The 14,409-nt window shown below is 47.4% G+C and overlaps 1 protein-coding gene across 6 annotated transcripts in view; it reads left to right on the top strand.

The window, feature by feature from the left end:
- The window catches only part of POFUT1 (protein O-fucosyltransferase 1), a 71,459-nt gene that overhangs the window by 36,972 nt on the left and 20,078 nt on the right, over positions 1–14,409 (top strand). The window contains exon 7 of one of the 6 annotated variants that reach the window (XM_058432706.1): positions 7,573–8,548. The exons of 4 other annotated variants lie outside the window; for them this stretch is intronic. In XM_058432706.1, coding sequence (XP_058288689.1) covers positions 7,573–7,674 — 102 coding nt within the window. In that variant the 3' untranslated portion in view covers positions 7,675–8,548. Of the gene's footprint in view, positions 1–4,125; positions 4,339–7,572; positions 8,549–14,409 lie in introns of those variants that run through there. One more of the 6 variants, XM_058432705.1, reaches the window with a different exon arrangement.

The following is a 14,409-nucleotide window of genomic DNA, read 5'->3' as shown; positions in this document are numbered from 1 at the left end:
GCAAGTCTTAGGAGGGCCTCAAATATGAAGGATTAAGCATTACTGGGGCTCTGGCAACCCTGCTAGGCATTGCCTGCTATAAGTTTCCTTTATATCTCCCTCTGGCTTTTAAATGTTGTGTTTGCTCACAGTGAGACCATTTTCTCCCAGCTGTTGCCAGTAAGCAAACAGGAACTCTGAGCACTTTGCCTGCTGGGGAGATGGGCTGGCAGGAGAAACCCCCTCCCACCTCCAAGGGATTAGGCTTCTGAGGAGTAGGGCTTGGAGGGAGTAAAGGACCCAGGCCAATGATGTAGGGGCAGAGGATAGAGAGAGGCAGAGAACTGCCTCTTTGCAACAGGCCCTGGCCTTCTGTGAACTCTTGCCTCCTCTGCAACTGTAAAATGAGGGCTTTGGAACTGGGTTACCCTTTGGAAAGGGCATTAGGTTTGGAGTGTAAGGGCATGGGTGCAAGGCCTAGCTTTAAAATTAATCCAGAGTGTAATTATGAGACTCAGTGTTCTCATCTGTAAAATGAGAATACGAATTAAGCCATTGAACCATTATGAATTAAGTCTTCCTCCCATGGTATTGGCATTCTAGTGGGGAAGAAACAGATAAGAAATAATGAAACATTAGCTGGGGCCAGGCTTACGTCTGTAATCCCAGCACTTTGGGAGGCCAAGGTGGAAGGATGGCTTGAGCCCAAGAGTTGAGACCAGCCTGGCAATGTGACAAAACCCTGTCTCTACCAAAAGAAAAAAAAAAAACGAACAAACGAAAATTAGCCAGGCATAATGGCACATGCCTGTAGTCCTGTAAAACCAAAGATGAGGCCAGGTGCAGTGAGTCACGCCTGTAATCCCAGCACTTTAGGAGGCTGAGGTGAGAGGATCACTTGAGCCCAGGAGGTGGAGATTGTAGTCAGCCGTGATGGCACCACTGGACTCTAGCCTAGGTGACAGAGCAAGACCGTGTCTCAAAAAACAAACAAAAAACTCAGCCACACTCTCATCATCCAATACTTAACCAGTTTTTTTTTTTCTTTCTTTTTTTTTTTTTTTTTTTTTTTTTTGAGATGGAGTCTCACTCCATCACCCAGGCTGGAGGGCAGTGGCACAATCTCGGCTTACTGCAACCTCTGCCTCCCAGGTTCAAGTGATTCTCATGCCTCAGCCTCCCAAGTAGCTGGAGTTACAGGCATGCACCACCACGCCTGGCTAATTTTTATATTTTTAATAGAGACGGGTTTTCACCACGTTGGCCAGGCTGGTCTCCAACTCCTGGCCTCAGGTGATCTGCCCGCCTTGAGCTCCCAAAGTGCAGGGATTACAGGCGTGAGCCACTGTGCCCAGCCCAATTAACCACTTTTATTTTTTAAACAATTAGCTGGGGCCGGGCGTGGTGGCTCATGCCTGTAATCCCAGCAATTTGGGAGGCCAAGGCGGGCGGATCACTTGAGGTCAGGAGCTTGAGACCAACCTGGCCAACATGGTGAAACCCCATCTCTACTAAAACTACAAAAATTAGCCGGATATGATGATGTGTGCCTGTAATCCCAGCTGCTCGGGAGGCTGAGGCAGGAGAATCGCCTGAATCTGGGAGGTGGAGGTTGCAGTGAGCTGAGATTGTGCCACTACACTCCAGCCTAGGCAACAGAGCAAGACTCCGTTGCAAAATAAGTAAATAAATAAAAATAAAAAATTAGCCAGGCACGATGACTCACGCCTATAATCCCAGCACTTTGGGAGGCTGAGGCTGGCAGATCATGAGGTCAAGAGATCGAGACCATCCTGACCAACATGGTGAAACCCCATCTCTACTAAAAATACAAAAAAGTTAGCTGGGTGTGGTGGTGCACGCCTGTACTCCCAGCTACTCAGGAGGCTAAGGCAGGAGAATTGCTTGAACCTGGGAGGCAGAGGTTGCAGTGAGCTGAGACTGTGCCACTGCACTCCAGCCTGGCAACAGAGCGAGACTCTGTCCAAAAAAAAAAAAATTAGCCGGGCATAGTGCTGTACACCTTGTGGTCCCAGGTACATAGGAGGTTGAGCTGGGAGGATTGCTTGAGCCTAGGAGGTCAAGGCTGCAGTGAGCCATGATTGCGCCACTGCATTCCAGCCTGGTGACAGAGTGAGACCACAGCTCAAAAAAAAAAAAAAAAAAAAAAAAAAGTATGAGGCGGTAATGAAGACTATGAATGAGAATGAAATAGAGTAAAGAGAAAGAGAGTAACTGGGGTGGTCAGGGGAGGCCTCTGTGTTCAGGTCACATTTGAGCAGAGGCCTGAAGGAGGTGAGTGAGTGAGCCATATGGGTATCTAGGGAAGACCATTTCAGGTAGAAGGAACAGCGAGTGCAGAAGTCCTGAAAGGGAGATGATTTTGGCATCAGGGAGCGGGGCAGGAGGTGAGGTATGACAGTGAGAGAGGCCAGATCATAGTGGACCTCACCTTTGGTTTTTCGTGGGTTCTGCCTTTGTTTTTGTTTTTGTTTTGAGATTTTTATTTATTTACTTATTTTGTGACGGAGTCTTGCTCTGTTGCCTAGGCTGGAGTGTGGTGGCACAATCTCAGCTCACTGCAACCTCCGCCTCCCAGATTCAGGCGATTCTCCTGAATCTCCCACTGTGTCATCAAGGCTGGAATGCAGGGGTACAATCATGGCCCACTGCAGCCTCAACCTCCAAGACTCACACGATTCTCCCACCTTAGTCTCCCAAGTAGCTGGGACTACAGGCATGCACAAGCATGCCTAGCTAATTTTTAAATTTTTGTAGAGATGAGGTCTCACTATGTTGCTCTGACTGGTCTCGAACTCATGGGTTCAAGTGATCCTCCTGCCTCAGCCTCTCAAAATGCTGGAATTATAGACGTGACTCACTAGACCCAGCCTCGCCTTTGGTTTTGTTTGTTTGTTTGTTTGTTTGGGATGGAGTTTCACTTTTGTTGCCCAGGCTGGAGTGCAATGGTGCGATCTCGGCTCACTGCAATCTCCACCTCCCGGGTTCAAGCAATTCTCCTGCCTCAGACTCCTGAGTAGCTGGGATTACAGACATGCACCACCATGCCCAGCTAATTTTTTATTTTTAGTAGAGACAGGGTTTCACCATGTTGGTCAGGCTGGCCTCGAACTTCCGACCTCAGGTGATCCGCCCGCCTCGGCCTCCCAAATTGTTGGGATTACAGGTGTGAGCCATCGCCTTTGGTTTTATGTGAGTGACCTGAGAAACCATTGGAAGGTTTTGAGCAGAGCGGAGTGACATATCTGACTTAGGTTTGTTTTTTTGTTTTGTTTGTTTGTTTTTGAGACGGAGTCTTGCTCTGTCACCCAGGCTGGAGTGCAGTGGCGCGATCTCGGCTCACTGCAAGCTCCGCCTCCTGGGTTCACGCCATTCTCCTTCCTCAGCCTCCCCAGCAGCTGGGACTACAGGCGCGTGCTGCCATGCCCTCTAATTTTTTTGTATTTTTAATAGAGACGGGGTTTCACCGTGTTAGCCAGGATGGTCTCGATCTCCTGACCTCGCGATCCGCCCGCCTCGGCCTCCCAAAGTGCTGGGATTACAGGCGTGAGCCGCTGTGCCTGGCCTCTGACTTAGGTTTTATATTAGTTATCCGTTGCTGTATAACAAATAACCCCCAAATGTAGTGTCTTAAAACAAGAATCATTTATTATCTTTCAGTTTCTGTGGGTCAGAAATTTGGAAGTAGTTTGGCTGAGCAGTTCTGGCTCAGGATCTCTCATGAGATTGTAGTCAAATATTGGCCAGGGCTACAGTCATCTGAAGGCTTGACTGTGTCTACAGGCTTCTTTTCCAAGGTGGCTCACTCTTATGGCTGGCAAATTGGGGCTGACTATTGGCAGGAGGCCTCAGTTCCTCTCCATGGGGTTGCTGGAAGGTCCTTGCAACATCGTGGCTGTCTACCCCCAGAGAGTGATTCAAGACACCAAGACAGAAGCTGCAATGTCTTTTTTTTTTGAGACACAGTCTCGCTATGTCACCCAGGCTGGAATGCAGTGGAGTGATCACAGTTCACTGCAGCCTTGACCTCCTGGGCTCAAGCAGTCCTCCCACCTCAGCCTCCAGAGTAGCTGGAACTACAGGCACGTACCACCGTGCCCGGCTAAATTTTTTTTTTTTTTCCAGACACAGTCTTGCTCTATTGCCAGGCTAGAGTACAGTGGCACGTTCTCGGCTCACCGCAACCTCTGCCTCCCAGGTTCAACAGCTTCTCTTGCCTCAGGCTCCTGAGTAGCTGGGACTACAGGCACACGCCACCATGCCCAGGTAATTTCTTGTATTTTCAGTAGAGACAGGGTTTCACCATGTTGGCCAGGATGGTCTCGATCTCTTGACCTTGTGATCCGCCCGCCTTGGCCTCCCAAAGTGCTGGGATTACAGGTGTGAGCCACCACGCCTGGCCCTGGCTAATTAAAAAAAAAAAAAAATTGGGGGTAGAGGCCGGGCGTGGTGGCTCACGCCTGTAATCCTAGCAGTTTGGGAGGCTGAGGCGGGCGGATTACCTGAGGTCGGGAGTTCAAGACCATCCTGGCTAACATGGTGAAACCGTGTCTCTACTAAAAATACAAAAAATTAGCCAGGTGTGGTGGCATGCACCTGTAATCCCAGCTACTCTCGAGGCTGAGGCAGGAGAATCACTTGAACTCGGGAGGCAGAGGTTGCAGTGAGCCGAGATTAGACCACTGCACTCCAGCCTGGGCTACAGAGCTAGACTTTGTCTCAAAAAAAAAAAAAGGTTTTTGGTAGACATGGGATCTCAATATGTGGTCTAGGCTAGTCTCGAACTCCTGGCCTCAAATGATTCTCCAGCCTCAGCCTCCCAACCGGGATTATAGGCATGAGCCACCATGTCTTGCCATTTTTCTTGTGACCAAGAAAAATGGCACAAGCCTGTGTGCAGGCTAGCCCTATTCAATATGAGAAGGGCGTAAGTACGAGGAGGAGATGAGGTCATTGTGGAACATCTTAGAGGCAGGCTACCAAAAGTTTTTTATTTGTTTGTTTTAATTAACATACAATGAAATTTACCCTTTTCTTTCTTAATTTGGGCGTAAAGATGTATAGGTCTATGAATGTTAACATATGAGTATATTTGCGTAACCACTACCACAAACAGGATATAGAAGAGTTCCATCACCCCTCAAAAAACCCTCGTGTTCCCCTTTGTAGTGACACACTCCTCCTACCTTAACCTGTGGTAACTGCAGATCCATCATGATAGTTTTGTCTGTTTTTTTGTTTTTTTTTTTTTTGAGACAGAGTTTCACTTTTGTTGCCCAGGCTGGAGTGCAGTGGCACGGTCTTAGCTCACTGCAACTTCTGCCTCCTGGGTTTAATCGATTCTCCTGCCTCAGCCTCCCAGTTAGCTGGGATTACAGGCGTGCACCATCATGCCCAGCTAATTTTGTATTTTTAGTAGAGATGGGGTTTCACCATATTGGTCAGGCTGGTCTGGAACTCCTGACCTCAGGTGATCCGCCCGCCTCAGCCTCCCAAAGTGCTGGGATTACAGGCATGAGCCACCGCACCCGGCTGAAAGTTTTGTCTTTTAGAGAATGTCATAGCAATGAAATCATTACTATGTAACCTTTTGAAACTGGCTTCTTTCACTCAGAATAATGCCTTTGAGATTCATCTAAGTTGTTGCAGGAATCAGTAATTCATTTCTTTTTATTGCTGAATTATGTTCCAGTGTATGGATAGGTCACAGTTTATCTATTTACCCATTGAAGGGCTTGTTTCCAATCTGGGGAAATTGTGAGTAGAGCTGTGTCTCAGTCCATTTGGGCTGCTATACCAAAGCATCATGGACTAAGCGGCTTATAAACAACAGAAATTTATTGTTTACAGCTTTTTTGGGGGGCGGGGGGGGGACGGAGTCTTGCTCTGTCGCCCAGGCTGGAGTGCAGTGGCGCGATCTCGGCTCACCGCAACCTCCGCCTCCTGGGTTCACGCCATTCTGCTGCCTCAGCCTCCAGAGTAGCTGGGACTACAGGCACCCGCCACCACCCCTGGCTAATTTTTAGTAGAGACGTGGTTTCACCGTGTTAGCCAGGATGGTCTCAATCTCCTGACCTCGTGATCCGCCCGCCTCGGCCTCCCAAAGTGCTGGGAGTACAGGCGTGAGCCACGGCGCCCCACCGGGGATTAGGATTTCAACAAACGAATTTTTTTTTTTAATTTCTTGTCACCTAGGCTGGAGTGCAGCGGTGCGATCTCGGCTCACTGCAGCCTCCGTCTCCCGGGTTCAAGCCATTATCCTGCCTCAGCTTCCCAAGTAGCTGAGATTACAGGCACGCCACCAACACACCCGGCTAAATTTTGTATTTTTAGGAGAGATGGGGTTTCACCATGTTGGCCAGGCTGGTCTGGAACTCCTGACCCCAGGTGATCCACCTGCCTCAGCCTCCCAAAGTGCTGGGATTATAGGTGTGAGCCACCTTGCCCAGACAATAAATGAATTTTTGTTTTTGTTTTTGTTTTATTTCATGGTTTGTTTTTGTTTTTGAGACAGGATCTTATTCTGTCCCCCAAGCTGGAGTGCAGTGGCATGATCTCGGCTCACTGCAACCTCTGCATCCTGGGTTCAAGCAATTTTCCCACCTCAGCCTCCCAAGTAGCTGGGATTACAGGCATGCATCACCACACCCAGCTAATTTTTGTATTTTTAGTAGAGACGGGGTGTTGCCATGTTGGCCAGGCTGGTCTCAAACTCCTGGCCTCAAGTGATCCACCCGCCTCAACCTCCCAAAGTGCTGAAATTACAGGTGTGAGCCACTACACCTGGCCTCAACAAATGAATTCTGGGGAGACACAAACATTCAGATCTCAGCTACTCTAAACATTCATATACCATGCTGTCTGCTATCCTTCTGATACTCTGATTATATAGATGTTAGACCTTTCAATCTTGTCCTACACGTCCCTTAGGCCCTGTTTATTTGTTTGTTTATTTCCATCTATTTATTTATTTATTTGAGACAGAGTCTCACTCTATCGCCCAGGCTGGAGTACAGTGGCGTGATCTTGGCTCACTGAAACTTCTGCCTCCCGGGTTCAAGCAACTCTCATGCCTCATCCTCCCAAGTACCTGGGACTACAGGCGTGTGCCACCACGCCCAGCAAATTTTTGTATTTTTTAGTAGAGACAGGGTTTCGCTATGTTGGCCAGGCTGGTCTGAAACTCCCAGTCTCAATTGATCTGCCCTCCTCAGCCTCCCGAAGTGCTGAGATTACAGACATAAGCCACGGTGCCCAACCAATCTTCTTCTTTTTGTTGTTCAGATTGGATACGTTCTGTCGATCCATCTTCAAGATCACAGACTTTTTCTTGTGACATCTCCATTCTGCTATTTAGCCCATTCATTGAGTTTTTTATTTCACTTATTCTTCAGATCTAAAATTTCCATTATATATATAAATATATTTGATATAATACATCTTTATGAGAAAGCTAAAGGAAGCAAAGAGTCTTCACCCTTACTTCTTGGAGTATTTTTTTTAATTGTGGTAAAATATGCATAACATAGTATTAACCATTGTAACCTTTTTTTTTTTCTTTTTTTGAGACAGAGTCTCGCTCTGTCACCCAGGCTGGAGTGCAATGGCGCTATCTCGGCTCACTGCAAGCTCTGCCTCCCAGGTTCATGCCATTCTCCTGCCTCAGCCTCCTGAGTAGCTGGGACTACAGGCGCCTGCCACCGCGCCCGGGTAATTTTTTTTGTATTTTTAGTAGAGACAGGGTTTAACCTTGTTAGCCAGATGGTCTCGATCTCCTGACCTCATGATCCACCTGCCTCAGCCTCCCAAAGTGCTGAGATTACAGGTGTGAGCCACCGCACCCGGCAACCATTTTAACCATTTTTAAGTGTACAGTTCAGTCTGTTCAGTGGCATTAATACATCCACATTGTTGTGCAACCATCACCACTATCTACCTATGCAACGTTTTATCCTCCCAAATTGAAACTCTGGACCCATTAAACAATAATTCCCCCTTTCCTCCTTGGAGTTTTTTTGTTTGTTTGTTCATTTGTTTGCTTGTTTTTCAGACACAGGGTCTTGCTCTGTCCCCTAGACTGGAGTGCAGTGATGTGATCATAACTCACTGCAGACTCCAACTCCTGGGCTCAAGGGATCCTCCTACTTCTCCACGTAGCTAGGACTACAAGTATGCACCGCCATGCCTGCCTAATCTTGAATATTTTTTGTAGAGGCAGGGTCTTGCTGTATTGCCTAGGCTGGTCTTGAACTCCTGGCCTCAAGCAATTCTCCCACCTCAGCCTCCTAAAGTGCTGGTGGTAATTCAATCAGTGGTCTTCTGCCCCAGTTTGCCTGCTACTCTTGACTCTTCAGAGCCCTCAGCTGGCTGTTCCCTGGGCTCTGCACAGGGTTTATAGCTGTCTTCAGCAGCAGAGACAGGGAGGCTTTGAATCAATCCCTCTGGCCGTCCAGCAGACAGTAGACTGAAGGGGGCAAGGTTGGAAGTAAGGAGACCTGCCGGGAGGTCAGAGGAGGCTTCACAGAGGTGACCTCTGGATCGAATCTTAAAAGATAAGTGGCTGTTTTCAGAAGGGCTAGTTGTGGGTAGACCATTCAGGACAGAGAGATGGATCTGAGTGATGTCTTTTTTTTTTTTTTTTTTTTTTTTTTTGAGACAGAGTCTCACTCTGTCTACCAGGCTGGAGTGCAGTGGTGCAATCTTGGCTCACTGCAACCTCTGCCTCCCGGGTTCAAGCGATTCTTGTGCCTCAGCCTCCTGTGTAGCTGGAATTACAGGCACGTGACACCATGCCCATCTAATTTTTGTATTTTTAGTGGAGATGGGGTTTTACCATGTTGGCCAGGCTGGTCTTAAACTCCTGGTCTCAAGTGGTCTGCCCACCTCAGCCTCCCAAAGGGCTGGGATTACAGGTATGAGCCACCGTGCCCGGTCCCTGAGTGATGTCTTGAGGGGCAAAAGACTGCGAAGCCTGGTTAAGTAACACTTTGGGTTGTCTGAAGTGAAGAGGGTAAGGCTGGGCAGGATGAAGGGTGAGTGCCATGAGAAAGGGGCCAGCGAAATGGGCTGGGACTAGATGTTGAGTGGTGAGTGGTTGATTTCTGATTTCTATGAGTTGAAGAAAAAGACCCAATAACATTTTCCACTAGAGTAGAAGGAGGGGGAAGCCCCCACCCCCAGACCTGAGACAGGATGTGGGGATGCTTGTAGGTGTCTAAGGCCTTGGCAGGGAAGGTGGCATCTAATCTGGAAAGGCCAGTGGCGCAGTTCCTGTGGAGAAAGAAGGGTGTGCGATTTTGCAGCTGCTGAAAGGGATTGTCATACTGCTGCAGCCTTTCTTGGGTTGGATGATCAAGAAGAGGGGTCAAGGGGATGTCTGCTTCTGAACCCAAGAGAATAAACTGAACAATTCCCTAAGGCTTTCTGTAAATGACGTAGCAGAGGTGGGAGAGGATGGGAGATCAGGTGTTCAAAGGTAAGCGTGACAAAGAGTGTTTGTTATATCCCTTTTTTGGTTTTTGTTTTCTGGGTTTTTTTTGTTTTTTGTTTTTTGATTTTGAGACAGGATCTCAACCTGTCACCCAGGCTGGAGTGCAGTGGTGTGGCATGATCTTGGCTCACTGCAGCCCTGACTCCCAGGGCTCTAGTAATCCTCCTACCTCAGACTGCTGAGTAACTGGGACTACAGGGACACACCACCATGCCCAACTCGTTTTTGTATTTGTTGTTGAGTCGGGGTTTTGCCATGTTGCCCAGGTTGGTCTCAAACTCCTGGATTCAAGCAATCTTCCTGCCTCAGCCTGCCAAAGTGTTGGGATTACAGGTGTGAGCCACCACACCCAGCTTATCTCTTTTTATACTTTTTAAATTTAGTACTTGAGTCATACAAGTCGGAGTTAGTAAAAAAAGGAAAAAAAAATAGTATTAGTTATCTGTTGCTGCAAATAAGTTATCCTTAAACTCAGCAGCTAAAGACAACATTTATTATCTCACACATTTTTGAGGACAAGGAATCTAGAATCAGCTTTGCTGGGTGATTCTGGCTCAGGGTCTTTCATGAGGTTACAGTCAAAATGTCAACCAGAGCTGCCATCATCTGAAGGTTTGACTGGGGCTGGAGAGTGCACTTCCGAGATGTCTCACTTGTGTGGCTGTTGGCTGGAGGTCTCAGTTCCTCACTGGCTGTTGATCAGAGGCCTCAGTTATTCTCCTTGTGGGCTTCTTCACAGAGATGCTCTCAGTTTGACAGCTGGCTTCACTCACAACAAGGGATCCAAGAGAAAGATCCAAGACAGAAGCTACTGTGTCTTTTATAACCTAATCTTAGAAGTGTCATATAATATCATTTCAGCCATATTCTATTAGTCACACAGGCCAGTGCTGGTTCAATGTGGGAAGAGACTACACAAGGATTTGAATACAAGTAGGTGGGGGTCATTGAAGGCCATCTTCAAAGCTGGTGACCACAGCATATGAATGTATTACCAATTCAGATTCTTTTGTGAATATAAATATATCACTGAGACATATTATTAATAGAAGGAAGGCAAGTTGCTTTCATATATATAATCTCACTTAGAAAAGCATGAAACCTACATATTTCTATTACATACACATATAAATGTATAGAAAAAGATTGAGAAGGATACACTTAAAACTGGTAATGGCTGGGCATGGTTGCTCGCGCCTGTAATTCTAGCACTTTGGGAGGCTGAGGCGGGTGGATCACCTGAGGTCAGGAGTTTGAGACCAGCCTGGCCAACGTGGCAAAACACTGTCTCTACTAAAAATACAAAAATTAGCTGGACATGTTGGCGTGCTCCTGTAATCCCAGCTACTCGGGAGACTGAGGCAGGAGAATCACTTGAACCCGGAGGGCGGAGGTTGTAGTGAGCCGAGATTGCGCCATTGCAACAAGAGTGAAACTCCGTCTCAAAAACAACAACAACAACAACAAAAACTGATAACAATGTCATCCCTGGGGAGGGAGATGGAATGGTAGGCATATTATGAAAAGGGAACCTACCAGGGCCGGGCGCGGTGGCTCACACCTGTAATCCCAGCACTTTGAGAGGCCAAGGCCTGCAGATCATGAGGTCAGGAGATCGAGATCATCCTGGCTGACACAGTGAAACCCCATCTCTACTAAAAATACAAAAAATTAGCCAGGCATGGCGGAGGGGACCTGAAGTCCCAGCTACTCAGGAGGCTGAGGCAGGAGAATGGCATGAATCTGGGAGGTGGAGGTTGTAGTGAGCCAAGATCGCGCCACTGCACTCCAGCCTGGGCGACAGAGCGAGACTCTATCTCACAAAAAAAGAAAAAAAGAAAAGGGAACCTATCTTTTTTTTTTTTTTTTTTGAGACAGGGTCTCACCCTGTCACCTAGCCTGGAGTGCAGTGGTGCAATCTCAGCTCACCACAACTGCTGCCTCCCAGGCTCAAGTGATCCTCCCACCTCAGCCTCCCAAGTAACTGAGAATACAGGCACCACTACACCCAGCTAATTTTTGTATTTTTTTGTAGAGATGGGGTTTTGCCATATTTCCCAGGCTGGTCACAAACTCCTGAGCTCAAGGGATCCATCCGCGTCGGCCTCTTGAAGTTCTGGGAATACAGGCGTGAGCCACTGCGCCTGGCCAGGACAGAATTTTTTTTTTTAGGCGGAGTCTCACTCTGTCTCCCAGGCTGGAGTGCAAAGGCATGATCTCAGCTCACTGCAACCTCCACCTCCCAGATTCAAGTGATTCTCCTGCCTCAGCCTCCTCAGTAGCTGGGATTAGAGGCACCCACCACCACACCCAGGTAATTTTTGTATTTTTAGTCGAGACAGGGTTTCACCACATTGGCCAGGCTAGTCTCAAACTCCTGACCTCAGGTGATCTGCCCACCTCAGCCTCCCAAAGTGCTGGGATTACAAGTGTGAGCCACCACGCCCCACTGGACCTATCATTTTTATACTACATATTTTTCTTGATGGTTTGAATCATTTGCAATAACAGTGTGTTCCTGGGTAACTGGTCTAATTTTCTGTTGCTGGATAGCAAACCACCCCAAACTTAGTGGCATGAAACAACAATCCTTTTATTCCATTCACAGATTCTGTGGATCAGGAATTTGCACAAGGCACAACATAATTGGTTTGTCTCTGCTCCCTGATATATGGAGCCTGAGCTGGGAGATGAGAACAGCTGGTGATGACTCACGTTTCTGGTGCCTGGGTTTGGATGACTAGCATGCTGGGCTCAGCTAGAGCCATTGACTAGAACACCTACAAATGGCCTCTCACTGTGGCCTAGGCCTCCTTGCAGCATGGAAGCTGTGTTCCAAGAGGAAATATTCCAGGAAGAAGCATTTGGAGAAAGAATATTCCAAGAGAACCAAGCAGAGCTGCATGTTTATTTATGACCCAACCTCAGAAGTCACATAGCATCACTTCTGCCATACTCTATTGGTGAAATCAGCCACGAGCCACCCAGATTCAAGGAAAGGGGCCATAGACTCCCCCTCCAATGGGAGGAGTGTCAGGAAATTTGCAGCCACTTCTTTAAAAACTGCCACATTTAGTTATAGAATTTATTGTATTATTTTATTTTTGTAGAGATAGGATCTCACTCTGCGGCCCAGGCTGGTCTTAAACTCCTGGCCTCAAGTGATCCTCCTGCCTCAGCCTCCTAAAGTGCTGGGATTACAGACGTGAACCACCATGCCTGGCCATGGAATTTAAAAATCTGTTTTAGATTGGGCATGGTGGCTCACGCCTGTAATCCCAGAACTTTGGGAGGCCGAGGTGGGCGGATCACTTGAGGTCAGGAGTTCAAGACCAGCCTGGCCAACATGGTAAAATATTGTCTCTATTATAATTACAAAAATTAGCTAGGAGTGGTGGCACATGCCTGTAATCCCAGATACTTGGGAAGCTGAGGCACGAGAATCGCTTGAATCTGGGAGGCAAAGGTTGCAGTGAGCCAAGATCGTGCCACTGCACTCCAGCCTGGGTGACAGAGCGAGACCCTGTCTCAAAAAAAAAAAAAAAAAATGTATTTTTAACAAAGAGTGAGCAATAAACGTTGAGGCTGCCTTTCCTAAGACAGTGGGTTGGGAGCACCTAGGCACATGCTCATATCCCAGACTCTTAGCTCTTTCTGTCTTGTTGCCTTTATTGCTTTGAGTCTGATAATCTCGGAGAGACCTGAGATAACTTGGCAGTTGTAACTTATAATTCTCTTTTTGTTTCTCTTCAGTACCTGGAACCAAACCCTTTAGGTAAATATTTACATATAGATTCATTTGTTCCCCTTATTCCCAGAAAAGATTTGAGGAAGCTTACAGGAATTCATACAGTATAATCGTATGATTAAAAATATATAAATAGATCAAGAAACCAAGAGAAAGGGAAAGGAAAGACTGAAACAGTAAGTTGAAACCAGAGGGGAAGTTAGTTCTCAAAAATATTTGCTGCAAAGTCTTAAGTAAATATTTGTCATTGCAGGGCTGGAAAGCATAATGTATGTTATCTGATCTAATTACCCATCTGGCTCTTGAAATCCCTCTCTGACATCCCTACAGTAGCCATCTAGCCTGAGTTTGCACATTTCCAGTGACGGGGAGCTCAGTACGTTGCAAGACAATTCCAACTGTTAGAAAGTATGGACCCAGGAGTCTCAAATGCTTCCAAGGGCTGGGTGTGGTAGCTCACACCTGTAATCCCAGCACTTTGGGAGGTCGAGGCAGGCGGATCACCTGAGGTCAGGAGTTCAAGACCAGCCTGGCCAACATGATGAAACCCTGTCTCTACTAAAAATACAAAAACTAGCCAAGCGTGGTTGTGTACACCTGTAATCCCAGCTACTCAGGAGGCTGAGGCAGGAGAATCACTTTAACCTGGAAGGTGGAGGTTGCAGTGAGCTGAGATCGCGCCACTGCACTCCAGTCTGGGCAAAAAAAAAAAAAAAAAAAAAAAAAACCCACAAAAAAATCCCCAAATGCTTCCAAGGACCAGATGAATGAGGCAGGTCAATGTGGTGGAGTGGGGGCTGGGGGGCCTACGTCAAAGTGCAATGCACACACCCCCTTTAACTGTAGCAACTGCTACTCCTCCCAGCCAATTGTTGCCATATGGGACTCAGGTCCAGTGTAGCCAGATCTTTAGATATTTCAAGAGAAGCTGAAAAGTCCCAATTTTATAGGAAATTTCCCTTTTTTTTTTTTTTTTTTGAGACAGGGTCTCACTGTGTCACCCAGGATGGAGTGCAGTGGCATGATCTCAGCTCACTGCGACCTCTGTCTCCCGGGCTCAAGCAATGCTCCCACCTCAGCCTCCTGAGTATCTGGGACTACAGGTGCATGCCACTACGCCTGGCTAATTTCCGTAGAGACAAGGTTTTGCCATGTTGCCCAGGTTGGTCTC

The sequence above is a fragment of the Hylobates moloch genome, unplaced genomic scaffold (genome assembly GCF_009828535.3).
Source record: "Hylobates moloch isolate HMO894 unplaced genomic scaffold, HMol_V3 SCAFFOLD_21, whole genome shotgun sequence".
Taxonomy (NCBI): domain Eukaryota; kingdom Metazoa; phylum Chordata; class Mammalia; order Primates; family Hylobatidae; genus Hylobates; species Hylobates moloch.
The sequence above is the reverse complement of the archived record's forward strand: the minus strand, read 5'-3'. Positions and strand labels throughout refer to the sequence as shown.